The sequence below is a fragment of the Onychostoma macrolepis genome, chromosome 09, assembly GCF_012432095.1.
Source record: "Onychostoma macrolepis isolate SWU-2019 chromosome 09, ASM1243209v1, whole genome shotgun sequence".
Classification (NCBI taxonomy): Eukaryota; Metazoa; Chordata; class Actinopteri; order Cypriniformes; family Cyprinidae; genus Onychostoma; species Onychostoma macrolepis.
Genome location: NC_081163.1, coordinates 8,462,535 through 8,481,634, shown reverse-complemented (window position 1 = coordinate 8,481,634; position 19,100 = coordinate 8,462,535). Strand labels below are relative to the sequence as shown.

At 34.9% G+C, this 19,100-nt stretch overlaps 1 protein-coding gene across 2 annotated transcripts; it reads left to right on the top strand.

Moving 5' to 3' along the window:
* The first annotated feature begins 11,989 nt into the window (after positions 1-11,989).
* On the top strand, positions 11,990-17,294 carry si:dkey-10c21.1 (uncharacterized). Of its 2 annotated transcripts, XM_058786805.1 has the most exons (6): positions 11,990-12,341; positions 15,336-15,389; positions 15,742-15,783; positions 15,888-16,010; positions 16,614-16,655; positions 16,741-17,294. In XM_058786805.1, the coding sequence occupies exons 1-6, from the start codon at positions 12,059-12,061 to the stop codon at positions 16,986-16,988; spliced, it is 792 nt and encodes a 263-aa protein (XP_058642788.1). In that variant the 5' UTR covers positions 11,990-12,058; the 3' UTR covers positions 16,989-17,294. The 2 variants fall into 2 exon arrangements, with proteins under 2 accessions (XP_058642788.1, XP_058642790.1); XM_058786807.1 differs by lacking the exon at positions 15,336-15,389 and having other exon boundaries at positions 16,741-17,293.
* Positions 17,295-19,100: the final 1,806 nt, after the last annotated feature.

Genomic DNA, 19,100 nt, shown 5'->3' with positions numbered 1-19,100 from the left:
GCTCGGCTTCAACGGAGAAATACACTGAAGCTACGAGAATGAATGAGAAGGAAATCGAGGCCGACCTGCTATATGTAGCTGATTCTGGACGAACTCGTCTTCGAGATGAACCTGTTCTAACGCATTTTTAGTCAATAAAATGTTAACACAATAGTACATATTTGACCATTAATTTTTTGACATTATAGGGGAAGCCGAGCTTCCCTTGCAGTCTTAAAGAAATCCCCACTGCCCTAATCGTTCTGTGTAACAAATTTTGACAAATGGGCTATTATGCTTCTTATCTTTAAAAGTAGGTGCTAAATGGCACTAAAAGTGGTTCCCCTATGATTACGAGCCATACAACCACTTTTAGTGCTATTTAGCACCTTTTTTTTTTGAGTGTACACAGTCCTAACTAGATGCAAATCTCTTCTATGTTAATTTTGTACATGTAAACATTTTGTCGTAACCAGCAGTGACTGATGATAAGAAGCAATGGGACATTTTGTTGATTGCTGCTCACTCTGAAATCTCATTGGTCCAAAGTGTTGTTTCAGTTAACAGTGCATCAAACATCAAATGTCTCCCAACTCACTGCGACTTTGTCACGCCACACAGCAGTTGTCGCATCAGGTCAGTTGGTTAAAATGCTGTTTTTTGAATACATCTGTACTCTCTCAGATATATAGGAAAGAACATTGCCGTTTAAACAACAAATCATATCATTTGAAAAATGTATGCATTGATTTATCAAATGCCTGAAATGCATGAACTGGTTGCACTCTGGCCTTGAAAATCTGGTTATCTTTAAGTATTAAGAAACATAAATAAAATACAAGTTGAAGAATGTAGCATATTTTCCTGGCATTTTATATGCGTTATATATTATATATATATATATACAGTGGTGTGAAAGTTTTTGCCCTCTTCCTGTTTTTTTTATTTTTTGCATATGTCACACTTGTGTCACACACAATAAAGCTCAACTTAACTTGACTTGAATGATTCAGATCATCAAACTAAATTTAATATTACACAGATATAACCAGAGTAAATACAAAATGCAGTTTTGAAATGATGATTTCATTTATTAAGGGAAAAAAGCGGTCCAAACCTGCCTGGCACTACATGAAAAAGTAATTGCCCCCTAAATATAATAACTGGTTGTGCCACCCTTTGCAGCAACAACTGCAATCAAGCGTTTGCGATAACCGGCAATGAGTCTTTCACGTCATTGTGGAGGAATTTTGGCCCACTCTTCTTTGCATAATTGTTTTAATTCAGCCACATTGGAGGGTTTTCAAGCATGAAAGGACTGTTTAAGGTCATGCCACAGCATCTCAATCATGGACAAAGGTGGACTTGCTGGTGTGTTTGGGATCATTGTCCTGCTGCAGAACCCAAGTGCGCTTGAGCTTGAGGTCACAAACTGATGGCCGGTCATTCTCCTTCAGGATTTTCTGATAGAGTGCAGAATTCATGGTTCCATCAATTACGGCAAGTCGTCCAGGTCCTGAAGCTGCAAAGCAACCTCAGACCATCACACTACCACCACCATGTTTGACTGTTGGTATGATGTTCTTTTTTATGAAATGCTGTGTTTTTTTTTTACGCCAGATGTAACGGGACACACACCTTCCAAAAAGTTCAACTTTTGTCTCATCAGTCCACAGAATATTTGCCCAAAAGTCTTGGGGATAATCAAGATATTTTTTGGCAAATGTGAGACAAGCCTTTGTGTTCTTTTTGGTCAGCAGGCTTTTGCCTTGGAACTCTCTCATGGATGCTGTTTTTGCCCAGTCTCTTTCTTATTGTTGAATCATGAACACTGACCTTAATTGAGGCAAGTGAGGCCTACAGTTCTTTAGATGTTGTTCTGAGTTCTTTTATGACCTCCTGGATGAGTCGTCATTGCGCTCTTGGAGTGAATTTGGTAGGCCGGCCACTCCTGGGAAGGTTCACCACTGTTCCGAGTTTTCTCCATTTGTGGATAATGGCTCTGACCATGGCTCGCTGGAGTCCCAAAGCCTTAGAAATGGCTTCATAACCCTTTCCAGATTGATACATGTCAACTATTTTGTTTCTCATCTGTTCTTGAATTTCTTTAGATCATGGTATGATGTATTGCTCTTTAAACATTCTTCACTTTGTCAGACAGGTTCTATTTAAGTGATTTCTTGATTAAACAGGTCTGGCAGTAATCAGGCCTGGGTTTGGCTAGTGAAATTTAACTCAGCTTTCTAAAATAATGTGGTTAATCACAGTTCTTTCATGATTTAACAGGTGGGGACAATTCATTTATCAGGTAGGCCAGGTAGGTTTGGACAGCTTTTTTCCCTTAATAAATGAAATCATCATTTTAAAAACTGCATTTTGTATTTACTTGCATTATCTTTGAGTAATTTGTTTGTAAAATTAGTTTGATCTGAATCTTTCAAGTGTGACAAATATGCAAAAAATAAAAAAAAAAACAGGAAGGGGGCAAAAACCTTTTCACAGCACTATATATATATATATATATATATATATATATATATATATATATATATATATATATATATATATATAATACATTGATTGATTTGATCAACGTATATACAGTAAATTAATAAATCACAGTAAATATTTTATAATTCAAATTTTCTTGTTGCACATGATCCTTCAGAAATCATTGTACTATGCTGATTTGGTGCTCAAGATACATTTCTTATTCTTAGCAATGTTGAAAACCATAATACACTTTGTCTATATGCTATGCTTTGCCTTTAATAATTGTTTGAATTTATTTCATTATTTCAGTTAATTGGCTTAACTAATGATGATCATGCTTTACATTATCTATATTTATAATTAGTTTTTAATAATAATGTAGCATCAGAACGAGTCAGACAAAACTAAGATTCGATCAGGACATCGAAACATGAGGAGCCAAAATTCCAGGAGAACATGACAACGTCGTAAAGATGCCTATCTCCGACCTCTGGAGCAAGCCTAACCAACAAGCCTCTTCCAGAACAGTTTGCAACATTAAGACAAAAGAACACTTATTGATAAGTGTTCAACGCAGGAAGGAGATCGTCAAATTTGGTGTAAATAATCAAGATTAATGGTCAAAGAGATGGCCATCACATGTGTTCCACGAGAGAAATCACAAGCTTCTTTAGATTGACTCTTCCCCCACACATAGAAGACAAAGAACCAGAGGAAATCCTTCTGTCCAAAGAACATGTCTTTTGGTCCCCACAGATCTACACAGAGACTTTCTTTTCATATGCATATAAAATCATCCTAAAAGGAACTTTTCTAGGCATAACACTATATTATGTATGTAACCACACATTAGACTATCATGTTTTAAGCACATATTATGTATGTCTTTCTAATAACTATTGAATGACTTTAAGGTTAGTCGTGTTTGGTATGTATGAGTTTGACATTTCTAGCTTGAAACGTTTCTTCCAACTGATTCTTTGTCAAATGTATCATATTCTGGTTATAGAAATCACATCCAAAATTATACTTTGCAAGAGTGTGTAAAATTCAGACCATGTGACTGATAACATGCTGATTTATGATGGAAGGAACAACCCTAGCTAAGATAATAGCCTATCTAATTGGTCAAGACACCAGATGGGATGTGTCCAAAAAGCCGAGTTTAAAACCTCAGGACACCATCAAATCTCCCCTTCTTCCCTTCTCCTCTTCTTCTTCTTGCCACCGCGTTTTGACGCTGCTTTTTAGCGCTCTTTGAGCGTGCTCTGGCCTACAGGCCAGTGGCTACTTAACACCACGATGAGAGGAAAAACCACCTAGTCTCGTTACTCATTTTATTCTTTTACTTTAGTTTCTTTTCTTTCCGTTGAGTCTCGTGTTCAAAAGTTAAGTTTGCCGCAAAGTCCAGCTCCGACTGGACCCGCTTCAAACTTCAACCAGCAACGGACTCCAAGACCATCCTCAGCCAACGCCCAACCATTGGCTTCCCAAGACATCACTTCAAAGACTACTGAACTTCCAGCCAATCACCAACTCGGGAAAACCCCTTTCCTGCAACGACGACGAAGACAGAAGGGAATCCCTGTAACACAAAGGCAACGCAAGTAAAACACCTCCAGATTCTAACTGAACTGGTGCATTTAATATAAATTTTAGCCTCATTGAGAAACTCAGTGCGAGGGTTAATTAAGTGATTGATGGTTTGTTCAGGTCTATGCAATAGCACATATTGCTATAAACTTGGGATTTCACATTCTCATTCTCTAAACTCATCCTTTCTCTCTTTCTGCAACGTGTGAATGTGTGAATGCGTGTGTTCATGTTAGATTAGTTTGTCTTAGGTTTATATAAATAAAGTCTTATTTATATTCAAAAGAGAAGTATCTTGTGTTTTGTGCTTACAAGTTAATGTCTTAATCTGCCGATCTTGTTACTGTGCTTATTAATAGTGTTTTCACTATATTTTGGATTTTAATATCCAGTGCAGAGTTGATGTTATAAGGCTCGTTCAGTGAATCGCTGCCGACTCAGTGATCAGCCGCAAAACAGTGATTCTGTTCAAATTACCTATAAAATCATAAATGATTCCCTTTGAGCTAAATTAAAATTATATTTATGTATCAAACCCTACAATAATAATAATAATAATAATAATAATAATAATAATAAATACTTTCTTTGCATATCAAATAATGTTTAAAACCCTTGTTGTAGTGCATTGACACAAATCGACTAATTAACAGATGAGTTAACAACTTCACTGTTGCCCAAAATGCACCAAGACACAGCTGGAGCAGGGCTTGCCTGCTAACATGAATCATGACAGGTATTTAAAAAACCTCTGAAATTTGTTACATTTTAATTTTATTTAGATTATTGTATTATATTAACCATTTTGAATTTTATTTTTAAAGATGACACATTGTCCACACTCCAGTTTTACGCATGTATTTTGCAGATTGTGCCAAGGATCAATCCCTGTTGTTGTTGTTGTTATTCTATTAACTTGGCCAATTTGATATAGAAAGACCTATCTGGGTTAGAACAAGATTGATACAAGTCTAACACTGTGTACACAAGGCTAAGAACACACAGTGGTCCCAGCGGCGATGGGTATTTATGGGGAGAAATGACCCATTACTGTATCTAATTTGTGGAGAATCGATTCTGGTATCATGCTCCATCATCCACCCACAGCTACTGTGATGTTTAGACTCAAACCGACCATTCATAGTGTCTGTCAGGCAGGGGATAGAGCTGCTGAGAGACAGGGAGGAGAGAGGCTCATATCACTGAAGAAACATAAAGAGGGAAAAGGCCTTGGAAATTAGACATCTCTGCAGGACGACTTCAACCTTGATATCTTCATTTCCTTTTAATGTGTACTTGGCACACCAATGAACTAAGGATGAACCTTTGTTGAAACCAGTGTTCAATGTTTACAAAGTTTTGTTAGACTTTAAAAAGGTGACTGTTTTATATGAGCATAAAAGAGCTAATATTGCACTCAATTTGTCATAGTTTTGTCAGAAAAACAATGATTCTGGAAGCAAAGTAAAATAAACTTTAAATAAAAGTTCTCATTACATCAGAAAAAAAGTTTAGAAGGTGGAAAGTATTTAAATGAGCAAGAAAATTGTGTATTTAAAGTCAAGTCACCTTTATTTATATAGCACTTTTAACAATACAGATTGTGTCAAAGCACTTAACAGTATCAAATTGGAGGATAAAGTGTCAGTAATGTATAATGATAAGATTAAACACTCAATTTTCAGTTAAAGGCATTTCATTATTGAATTCAGATGGCATTGTCTAGCTCAGTTTAGTTTAAATAGTATCTGTGCAATCAACGATAATCGCTAGAAATTAAGTGTCCCCAACTGAGCAAGCCAGAGGCGACAGCGGCAAGGAACCAAAACTCCCTCTGTGACAGAATGGAGAAAAAAAAAACCTTGGGAGAAACCTTATACAGTCTATGGGAGAAACCAGGCTCAGTCGGGGGGCCAGTTCTCCTCTGGCCAGACGAAACCCACAGTTCAATTCCAAACCCAGCCATGTCAGATTGTCTAAAGGGCTTATCTGATTCCCGTGGTCTTGTCTCGATGGAACATAGGGGTCATATGATGCGATTTCAAGTTTTCCTTTCTCTTTGGTGTGTTACAAGCTGATTGTGCATAGATAAGATCCCTGAAGTTGCAAAGACTAAAGTCTCAAAAGCAAAGAGATATTCTTTATCAAAGTTAAGACTCTGCCACGCCCCCCTAAAATGGCTCATTCAAACACGCCCCCACATGTCTACGTCACGATGTGGAAATATTTGCGTAATGCCGCCCAAATGTGCACGCGAGGAAAGGTGTGATATCAGTAACCGCAGTAGTGCTGATGCAGCTGTGCTTGTGGTGTTCGGCCAATCACAAAGCATTGTGCCAGTTGGCCAATCAGAGCAGACTGCGCTTGTCGGAAGGAGGGACTCAAACAAAGCGTTTGAGATAGACGGGGCATAAAGGACCTACAATAATGTACAGTATTTGGAAAATAATGTGTTTTTTGAACATTAAAGCATGTCAACATATTCTGTTACACCAAATACACCGAATAATGATCTTTAAAAAAGCATCATATGATCCCTTTAAAAAAAAAAAAAAATCATATGATTTTGCTTAAAGATCATTAATGGCATATTTCAGAATTAATTATGCAATTATCTCTGGAAATAAACTAGGATATCAAGTCTTTTGTCTCATACTATTGAGTTGTTTGCTTGGTCTCCCCATCATCTGACTGACTTCCTGTGCTGCTTATCTTTTCATTCAATTTCCAGACCTGCAGATTACTGATATTCTGCCTCCAGGGACATTGAAACATAAGACTGTGCATCAATACTGCACATAGATTTTATCTCAATAATCATTAGGCTTTTAAAGAACGTAAACATCCAGGTAAATAGCCAAAGAGCAAATGTGGCTCCATTTCAGTATAAACATGCAGACTTGATTATTGATCTTTGACCAAGCACAAAAATGGAAAAGCTACTCCAAATAAGCACCATAGCTAAGAAAAAAACCCAATTAATGAGAAGTTGAATAGCAATCCATGTTCAAGCTGACAAAATGCAACAATTACTCAAACAGCCACTATTTACGACAGCAGATGGGCATCTTTGAACATGAACACATCAAGGGTTGGATGGGCTACAGTAGCAAAATTACACGCCAGGCTCCACTTCTGCCAGCTAAGGATTGGAAGATAAAGCTATAGCAGCCACATGAGCAAAAACAGATGAGTGAGGACAGGAAAAACACAGCCTTGATTAATCTCAATTTCCGCCATGTTATACAGATGCTGGGTCAAAATTAGGTGTAAACAGCATGAATCTACCGATGCTTCCTGTGTTTTGAGTTGGCTGTGTAATGATACTGGAAATGTTTTCCTGGCAAAATCTAAGCCCCTTAATGTCAAAGTAGCATCATTTAAATGCTAATTCACATGTGTTCTTTCTGACCATCCTTAAACAGTCTGTCCATTTCAAATTGAAATTCCCAGCAGGATAACGCTCCAGGTCACAGAAAACACATCAGTGGTGTTGACAGCAACCAGTGGACTTCATGGCCTACATTTTGCAATAAATAAATAAATTAAAAACCCTTGTAAAAAGAGAGTTCTGGGTTATCTATATAATACAGTCAACTCCTGTATACATCTGGGAGTGACTGACCACATGATAACTTAAAGGGGTCAATTTCCTTCCCACTGGACAGGCTGAAATACAGTTGCCTGAGTGCTTAATCTTGTTTTAAACACAGTTCAGTTATTTATGGGAGTAACAGCCAAAAACCAAAAATTCATTTTTTTCCCCCTTGGTTGTAGTTTGCTCGCGCAAACCCTAATGCATATCGACAACAAACAGACCTTAATCACCATGTTGAATTTAACACAAATGAAGGCTAGTAAGCAAGGCATATACTTACAATCTTTACAATGACATGCACTGTATATAAATGTCCAAATATAATGTGATTTTAACAACTGTTTTAACTAATTCATGGAGATTTTGTTCTATATCAGAAAGAGGTTATGCGAGCTGAACAATCGTTATGTTGTTAATAAACAACAATACAATTGAACGCACTCCTCACAGGCTCATTTTCATTTCTGACAAAAATTAAATATATACTCTGAGAAGATATGCTAGATTTACTAAAATTGCCAACCCTAAATATCTCTCTGATGGCTATTAAATATTTATGTATTTGCTTTATAATCCAAACGGCAAAAATCTTGTTTAAAAGCAATAACACTCTTAAAACTTTGCATTCTATTGTGTGGCGTTTATCTCACAGAGATTTCTATCGCCACGTTCCACGGTGTTTATTTGCTCTTTCGTCCTACAACTTTTCTTTCTTAGGCAGAAAAGATAGATTACCACTTATGTTTTTGCAGCTGCAGCAAACACAAAATACTTCAGAAACGTCAGTGGGCAAGGTCTCACGGAGCCCGTGTGCCATTTTCTCTTTCTGCTGGTTCATCTTTTTGTTACGAAACATGAAACACCTGTATACTTGAACTATGTACCGCTGACAAAGCCTGCCTGTAGTCCTTTCTTTGTAATAAATCACCTAATAATTGAGTTCACTGCTTCCTATCGGGCTACAGTATTGCACTTTGTCTCAAGGATGAATGGGGAATTACTGCCATCTAGCGGTAGAAAAGTTGTGAAGATGTTTAAATGCACATTCTAAATATGACTTGACATCACGTCGACATATTTCTTTATTTATTAAACATTTTACCTGAAACCTTTAATCTCTTATTCTTAACCTCTAATTTGATCTGAAAAGCAGTAGAAGAGTGCCAATATTGCCAGTGAGGTCTAGCTGCATGACAAAACAATCTGTTAGCAGTCTTGCACTTTCCAATAACAGTTGCTCTGCTTAAACATTTTTGCTTTTGCATTAGTATGAGATCAGAAGAAGGTTCACAAAGTATTTAGTCATAAACACACAAATCTATTTTCTGTTATTAAATGCTCATTGGAAACGGCCGATGGAAACAGAGCAGCAGCATCAACCATGAGAAGGTAGAAATGCTTGATTTCTAGCGTTACACATTTGCAGTTATTTTTACTATTTTCTTTCATCAATTTCCAGTACCTTACATTGCTTGTGTAAGGAACCACTTGTTTTTACACTGCTGACGATGCACACAGTGATTGGCCTAAAGCCATCTGCAGGAGTGTGTCTTTGAATCAAGTGCCACTCTATCAAAACCCCTCAGGAGATCAGTCTTCCCTCTTCATCTGTAAAATCACTTTTAAACAAAGTTTTAATAATGCATCAGTTACAAAAATCTTTGGTTTATCTATGTCCATAACAATAATGTTGTACAAATTGTACTGAATACACTGTCCTTTTTTTTTTTTCTTTTTTTTTCTTGTGGTTCTCAAAATGTGTATTTCTTATAATGTGAAAGTATCTTTGTAGCTTGGTCAAAACATCAAGTTGTTTTAATGCTAACAACCAGCACAATGGCCTACACATATTGGTTTCTGGTCCTTTTTGAGAAGGTCTTTTCTTACTTGGTGGCCAAACCAAATATACTGTTTACTACTTGCACTTCATTGGAGTGACCCAATTTTGTGACCCAATTTCCTATCTATCTATATCTTCCTTTCTATACAATATGGTGACTACTACCTTACCAAAATAAGCCTTAGTCATATTGTAAAGTGAATCAAAATACACAATATTTGATATGAGCAATTTGATCGTTAGTTCTGTGGATTTTGTGTAGCTTGTCAAGAGGTCCCAGTGGATCATTTAACAGGATGTGTCCTGTTATAGGAAATAGCTCTGTGATTTTTGTTCTGCGCTGTTGAACATGCTGTGATCTTCCCAGCTAAATGATTCCCTCCTGCTCTTTCCATCTGTTGTTTTTCACCAAACAAAGCACTGAGGTAGTGGGATTCTGGAAAGAGTTGAAGGAACGGGATGCTCTGCCACAGAAACCTACTGTTTAGATGCAAGGAGGTGTCGACTTCAAAGACCGTCCAGGTTTAAATTCCAAATGCTTTTAATATTGGCATAGAAAGTATAAAAAGAATTCCAACACCGATGATCTCTTTCTTCCTGTGCTTAGTTAAAGGAATAGCTTACCCAAAAATGCAAAACTGCTGAAAATGTATTCACCCTCAGGCATTTCCAAGATGCAGATTAGTTCGTTTATTCATAGGAACAGATTTGGAGAAATTTAGCCGTGCATCCATCACTTGCTCACCAATGGATCCTCTGCAGTGAATGGGTGCCATCAGATTGAGAGTTCAAACAGCTGATAAAAACACAATAATCCACAAGTAATCCACACAACTACAGTCCATCGATTCTTGTGAAGCAAAAATCTACTTATCTGTAAGGAAAAAAAATAAAATACAAATCTATAAAGCATAATATTGCTTTCTCCTTTCTAAATTTCTCAAAATCTGTTCTGACGAAGAAACAAACTCATCTTTATCTTGGACTGATGTTGAGTACATTTTCAGCAAATTTTCATATTTGGGTAAACTATTCTTTTAAATGAAAGAGATGCAGATGCTTCATTTTAACTAAACGTGAAACTTGACTAGACTGACATCTCTGCAACCTCCCTGCAGCAATCTGTGTGCTGCTACGGTTGTGCTGTAATAATGATTCAGTCTGGATGATATTTATTATTATTTTTAAATGATTAAATTCAAATCAAGCTGGAGAGCTTTCCAAGGTGTCACTGCTATAGCATTAAAATACATATTTGTTTAGATATGTATTTGCAAAGTACAGTTTATACATACAAAAGTAATACAGAAGCTGTTTCTGCACAAAACACATTTTGTGATATCTAAGAAATAAAATATATCTCTTATATATAGTGCAGTCTCCTCCAGATTATAGGGTTTGTCTTAAAAAAAAAAGAAAAAAGAAAAAAGAAAAGGTTTCTCTAGTTTATTTTATGTTTAAGATGTGATTGGATCGTGTTTTGATACCTGAGGCATCACTTGACATAGATTTAGTTTTCTTTTGCTGGTGTAAGCAGGGTTGGTGACAAAACAAATATGATTCATACTGACCTATGTCATCTGCTTTTGCTTCAAGCATGTTTGGCTTTTGAAAAATTATTTTGTTTTTCTGTAAATGTGGCTACAGTGTCTCCATTTGCGAAAGGTTTAGTTATACTGTAGATATTATGATAGATAGATAGACAGATTTTTTTGAGTTGTTGATACAGTTAATCAGATTATTTAATTTGCAAATATAAATATATGCTTTAAGTTGCATATAAAATGTGTGTGCTAAATGAGAACTAAGGCCATCCCAGATGGTTTACAGATGGTGATGTTTCAGCATGAATTAAACATCAACATCTTAAAGACATCTGCAGGGCATAATATTTAGGGTTGCAGGGTTCATTAGGAAAATGATGTGTTGATGATATACCAATTAGTTTTAGTTTTCTCTGACTTTACCTTGTTATTGACTGGGGCACTCTAGAGTCCACATACTGTAAATAGCACATGGGATATTGTCCAGTCTTTGCTTTAATGTATACACGTGAGATTATATTTTCTGGATGTTAACAAGGAATTCATTTTTAATGAAGGTGACATTGCCTCCTCCTTCCTAACTGGCTTATGCCCAGTCAGCGGGGCGCTTGTCTCACCTCTTAGATTTAGATCTGCTGAGTCAGCTGTCAGCTCCTGCTGTCACTTTCTGTTTTCTCAATCATGGATAAATGAAAATCAGCGACCATGTGAGTAATGTTTCTTCCCATCCATTTGAACTACAACACTTGAAACCAATAATAATAATAATAAAAATAGGTCACACAAACAATGTTTTTAGTAATAGTTTTACAAATGTATCTCATGTCAGAAGAGGTTTGCAAATAAAGTTACATCATAATCGGTGAGATACGGTTTTGTACTAGCTTTCCTTCTTTTGGCACAGTCGCCATCCAGCGGTGGAATAACGCACAAACCGAAAACGAAAGTAAAGTCTGGCACTAGCTATAGTGTTTTTTATGCGTAAGCTGTAGTGTAAACGTGGCGTAGAAAATGGAGGAAATCGTCTTGCAAAACAAACCTAAGCTCATCAAATGGCTTAGTTTGGATCATATTATTGTTTTGCAACATGTTCAAGCTAAAAAACTTATAACAATGTCGCAGTATCGTGACTTGAAGGAAATGAAGGCGAAGGACCGTGTTATCCAACTTCTGGACATCATCCTTGAAAGGGGTGAAAATGCGTGTCGGGATTTTCTGTATTTGCTAAAAGAAGATGATGTGAATGAAATATCGCCTGAGCTCAGCGACTGGATCAAAACGGTTGACACCGAAGGTAAGTTTGCTATGAAAAAGCGCATTGTGCACATTTGCAGAGAGGCCTAACGTTACTTTCATTCATTCATTCATATCGACATACAAAATAAAAATCAGTTCACAAAGTGAAACTGGTGCAACTGAAAAAAAAAAAAAAAAACTTTTATTAAAGTTCTGAATGCATTACCTAGAATGCGTGCAAAGAGTGCGCCCTTTATCATTTCAAATATACTGAACCTGTCATTCATCTCAGTTCATTGGTTGAACAGACGCAGCAAACGTTGTAAATAGAAACATCTGATGCTGCTTTCCATATGGAATTATATGGAATGTTACTTAAATACAGGAACAATTGGCAGTCCTACTTTGCATGTTTTAAACACTTAGATTATGTACTTACTTTGGCCATGCATTAAATGTACATCTTTGAAAGAGCGCAGTTTGCTAACGTATTTACTTGAACTTATCAGGTAATGTCCGTGGTAGGATAACAATGACAGTGGTTACATATAAATATATTTTGTTTGATCTAAATTATAGCTAGGAATAATTCAGTTGCGCCCCTACTAAATTCTACGTCCTTGAATTGAATGCATTTTTTTATGAACAAATTTGGAAAAAAACAAATAAAAGTTTCCAAAGTCTAATGTAGTGTGGGATAGATCGCGTTATCTGCCTCAGGCAACGGCAGCATGGAGCACGAATTTCTTAACTTTAATACAAGTTATAACATGAATGTACATCAGAGGATATGTTAAAAAATAAAGTAGGCTACAACTTACAATCACGCATCATTTCTGTGCCTATAAGCTGTTTCAACCAAGGGAATCATCGGTACAACAGCCTGTCAAGAACGTGTCAGCTACGTGACATTTACCTCAGGAAGATAAAAGTGTCTGTATAGAGAATCATATCACCAAAATTATAAATACATTATACATTTGTGTAGAATATAGACAATTTTTTATAACAACCATTTAAATCACTATATCTCAAATCTTATACATACACGCACTAGGGGTTGACTAATCGACTAGTCGACTTTAATGCTCTGCCATGACGCTTTAAGCTTGACGTCGACTAGTCGCTGGCCCTATAGAGGGCGCAACAATATAAGAAATCTCTGAAGGACTTCCACATTTAAGCTCCGTTTCCAAACTAAAATGACAAATAAATGCATACTCTGAAAGCGCTCCACAAGACATGTGTGATTATATTACTGGATGCTCGAAATTGAACGGGAGAATGCACATTAAACAGCTTATAGTACAGGTCAGTTAATCGCCATTCTAATATAATGCGCTGCTGCTCTGTAACGCACACACATAGGCTTCAGACTGTAGAGCGTACATCACGCGCAGATCGCGCGCGCACAGAATCGTTCAGCGCGTAAATGTATTGTCAACACTGTTCTGCGATTTATCAATAAAATAGCTTAGAAACTGAAACGTTCAAGCATATATTTATTATTTATTATATATATTATTAGCTAAATCCCACAGCTTCATTACTAGTAGAGAGTAGCTGCCAGGTAGAATTAATTCACACACGCAATCGCTCTCACTAATGCATTCATATGAATGTAATCTTTACTGTGTAACTTTATCTGTATGTGATTTAGAACGAGCAGAAATCTGTGAGAAATATAACGAATATAAAGACAAAAGAACTGATAAAAATGAGCTGTTATAGGAGCAATAGCCATGTGGGCGGCACTGTGTCATATGCCATAGCTGTGCACAAGGTGTTTGTCACAGCTCCAGACTTATTTGTTCATTAATGACGTCATCAGCGACTAGTCGACTTCGAATTGACTTTCTTCACATAAAAGTCGACTTTAAAAAATCAGAAGTCGTTCAACCCCTAACACGCACACACACACACACACACACACACATATATATATATATGTATGCATATATACACGGTTGAATTCAAAAGATTACATACACCTTGCAGAATCTTATTAACAAAATAAGAGGAATCATGCAAAATGCATGTTATTTTTTATTTAGTACTGACCAAAATAAGATATTTAAAAGTTTACATAGGTACGCTTGATTCTTAATATTGTGTTGGATCATTCAGGTATTAAGAATCAAGCTCATGTAAACTTTTGAACGGGGTAATTTTTATAAATTCAACTATTGTTTTCTCTTGTGGACTATATGTAAACTTATTTTAAGTGAAATATCTTATTCAGGTCAGTACTAAATAAAAAATGATATGCATTTTGTATGATCCCCCTTATTTTGCTAAAATAATTAACATTTTGCAGATTCTGCAATGTGTATAAACTTTTGACTTCAACTGTGTGTGTGTGTGTGTGTGTATATATATATATATATATATATAACATAAAATTACATAATTAGTTATTTACCAAATTAAATAACTATCTAATTATGTAATCATAGTTATTTTTTAATTTGGTGCATAAAACTTAAAATGTGTCAAATCAACTAAAAATGACGAAGCATATCATAATCACAAAATTAGTAAGCTTTTTATAAAAAATAAAAGTTCATAATGTAGCCTAATAAGCCTAATTTTCTTTTAATGTAAAAGCTTATTATACATAAAACCATTACTACATTTTGTGGTCAAATATATTATATTGAAAGTAAATTATAATATTGTAAACATTGTTTTAAATTGTGTTGGTATTACTTTATGAACTGTGATTACATTATAAGCTGCCACTGTGTGTTCATAATGTAATACATTTCTCATACAATAACCTATTACATTATGTGAAAATATTTTCTTACACTGAAAAATTATTATTACTTTATGAGCTAAAGATTTTAGGTTTTGAGAAAATTATTACATTATGAACATTTTATTACAATAATAATGTAATACTTATTACATTATGTGCAGTTTTTAAATTATGTGCAGTTATTACATTATGAGTTGCTACAAGTGTCCTTGTTTAGAGAGGCCTTGTTCAACTTTAGTGTACTACTACTACAACTACTAATCCTATTTATTTATTTATTTAATGTTACAGACCAGAAAACAGAAAAAGACAAAGGAAGAGAATGTCTTAATAGGCCTATACAAGGTTAGATTTTAGATCTTGATTAAATCTTTTTTCTGTTCATAATATATGCATGTATGTATACATGGATGTATAGGCCTATGAGTCAGTATATACATTAACAAGGATTTGGTACAAATATAATGTGATTTTCAGTTAGGAGTTGTAGATGGGTGCCCTCAAATTTCTTTATTCATAGTTGACCTTTAGTGATATCGAACTTCCCTGTATGGAAAAGAAGTGTGAAGTTGCTGTGAATACTTTTAAATATGTATTGTGGTAAACTGGGCAGATCACTGTAATGCACTGCATTACTGTTTATAGGATGCGTGCATGATTTTTGACATCCATAATAATTTTATTTTTTTTCCATCAGAGACTACAAATATGACAGAACAATCAGGCATCCAAGTAACATGTTAGTGTGATTTATATTTATTAATAATGGGAAACATTATCAGATGTACAATTAACAATTGTATGAATTGACAGAATTTTTTTTTTTTTTTTTAATGTAAAAAGGCAAAAACTCTGCATCTGGTGGTGGCAGTATAATTGCGCCTGTCATAACTGGTGGAAATCTAAGCTCCTTTGAAATGAATACGACTGTTGCACCCTCTGGCAGACAAGTTGTGCAGACAAATTGTAAGTGTAATACATGTACATTGCCTAAAACAAACAAACAATAAATAAATAAATACATGAATTAATTAAATAATAAAAAAAGGTCTATGAAAAACATTGCCTGAAAAAACTATTAAAAATAATAATTAAATGAAGTTGCTTAACCTTCTTTTCAGATAATGTTGATCATGTACCTCTGGAGGCCAAAGTAAATTTTCTATAAGGTTTTATTTTGTAGTTTTTTTTTTTTTTTTTTCTATGGGTTTTGCATTTTCATGATGCCTTCATATTTTGGACACATGAAAATACAGTTAAAAACACACACAAAAAACCCTACATTTTATGTTTGGTTATTAAAATGTGCTCATAATTAACAATATAAATAATCAAAGACCATCCAAATGGGCTTTCTCATCTATTAACCCAATTCATCAAGTAAGATACTTTAATGTCATTGCAAAAGGTACAATGTAATTTAGAATGGCAACTCTCATTTATATGTCACATTTTAAAGTGTATAAATAATACATAAAGCCACTGAAGGCACATTGTACACTGTATAAGATAGCTTGTTGTAGTGCATGTATTGTATTTCTTTAATAATAATCTTTTTTCCCTTAATAGACCAGAAATCTGATAGAGACTGTGAACACAGGCCAATACAAGGTTAGATAAGTTTATTTCTCTCTATTCTATATACGTATTTTTCTTTCCAATATCTTATGCTTTTTTTTTCTTTTTGTATTCCCAGATTATCAGAGGTTTCTAAAAGAAAACACCAGTAAACTGATTCAAAAAGTGAAGAACTTTGATCCAATTATTGATGATCTTGACCTACATGATGAATTGGTTGCAAATGTGAGAGCGAAGCCAACAGATCAAGAGAAGATGAGGAAACTGCTTACCTGTGTGAATTGTGAAAGCATTGCTAAGGACCTGTTCAACGCTCTGTGCGAGCATGAAAAACGTCTAATGAATGAACTGCTGAAACGCTACTGAAAGTTGTATTGTTTACCCACCAGATGAGCAGCATGTTATTAAATGAAATGGAATATTGTACTGGCAATGCCAACAATAAAAATTTTAAAAGTTTTTTTTCAAATTGATTGTTCCTGGTTTTCCTTTATATATATATATATATATATATATAAATATATATTAACCTTTTTTATTGTTTGAAGACTCATTTATTCTTTTAGCCTATGGTGTTACTTGAGAATATTGGGGTTATAAAGTAGTTTTTAATGGGTTATCTTGCATGTTTTTATTTGAATCACATGAGTTTAAAAAAAAAAAACATTTTTACAGCACTTTGGTACAACACTTGTTGTTTTTAAATGTGCTTTATAAATAAACATGAACTTGAACTTGTACTGCTTTAAAGTTTTTATTCTTTCTAAGTATAAATATTATAATGTTAATTTTAAATTGTTTAAACATTGGCAGTCGGTTATTACATTTTATGAATATAATAAAGATCAAATTATAATAATCAAAACAATGCATTTTTATCACCATTAAATGAGAAACACCTTAACATCACATCAACTCTTTTACTGCTTGCTAGGAAGCACACTTGCATTTTGTTCTAAGAAGTGTTCTAGTAAGTGATGGATGTTGGTATTTTACATTATCTATCTATCTATCTATCTGTCTATCTGTCTGTCTGTCTGTCTAAAATTTATTAACTTAAAAAGCACATTTATACTAGTCTATATTTGTATAGTTTTACAACTGGCGAAATTAGCTTTCAGAGTCATGACAGAATAAAACAAAAACAAAATATTATGTCATACTTGCCTGTTTTCACGTCTAGTCGTTTATAACCATGTCAAACACAAACACAAATGCAGGCGCAGTAACAGAACTCAGTCACTAGGTGGGGATGGTGGTTCAGTACGAGTGAAGAGACGGAAGGAGGGGCTTGAACCGTGACTAAGAGCACCTGTTGCCGTTCAGCATGGCACAGGTAAAAATAAATACAAATGTCCCTGCTGAAACAAACAATAGAACCCTGCCCAAAACACAATAGAAAATGTAATGGTTATAATGGCAAATGTATTGGTTTTAATGGAAAATATAATGGTGTCTACTGGTATGTTCTATTGGTGGGATGTTAAATCCTATTGGAAAAATGCCCAAAACACACTACAAAAAGGAATTTTGTAATGGTTTTACTGGAAAAAGCTAATGGTTTATAATGGCATTTTAATGGAAACCATTGGAATTTCTGTGATGGTTTCTATAGGGCTTCTAATGTTTGTTTTTTATTTTTTAGCAGGGGTAATATGAATTGTAAATCATTGTTCAAACTATAGAGTACTGTTACACTCAGGTGAGTAATAACTAAGTTACAGTTATATTTATGGTCACAGCACCAAGCAGACTCTGTTTGGTGATGCATTCATGCTTCTTAGTGGTTTGGGGTTTGTTTTTGTAAACATTTAGTAAGGATTGTTTCATTCTCCTCTATTAGACTGTGGGAAATTGTGGGAAATTATAAGTGCTCAGAAGGGCACACAGAGTTCCTTTTCAGGCACTATGTGCACTAGAGTGTACATAAAAAGTAACATTTTTAACCACATTGTTTGCTATGGTGCCCGGAAGGGGATGTCTTCGGTTTAGTTTTGTCATGGCCACGACATATTAACTCGTGGGAACGTGATATTATGTCGTGGCCACGAGATCATTTTGTCGAGGTAAGGATATCCTTATGTCGGAAACATCCATTTCTCGTAGCCATGACGACTTATGTTGAGGGAACGACATATTTTTCTCATGGCTATGAATTTAATGCATAAACAAACCTACATGACCATAGCAACCTGGGATTATCAGAGATGGATTCATTAATATTTTATTTGAATTAAGAAATTATTATATTAATTATTATAGAAATTATTACATAATTAAATTATTATATAGACCATAGGCTACCGGAGTGTAGGCTATTGCACGCGACGTAAACAGCATTTGAATTAAGTTTATCATGAATAAATGTTACATAAAGTGCATAAAATAAACCTACATGAAAACATTTTTATCCATCCCACAGTCTTGCTAGCTGTGTGTGTCCATTAACTGATCGTCTTTTTCCATAATATTTGTATA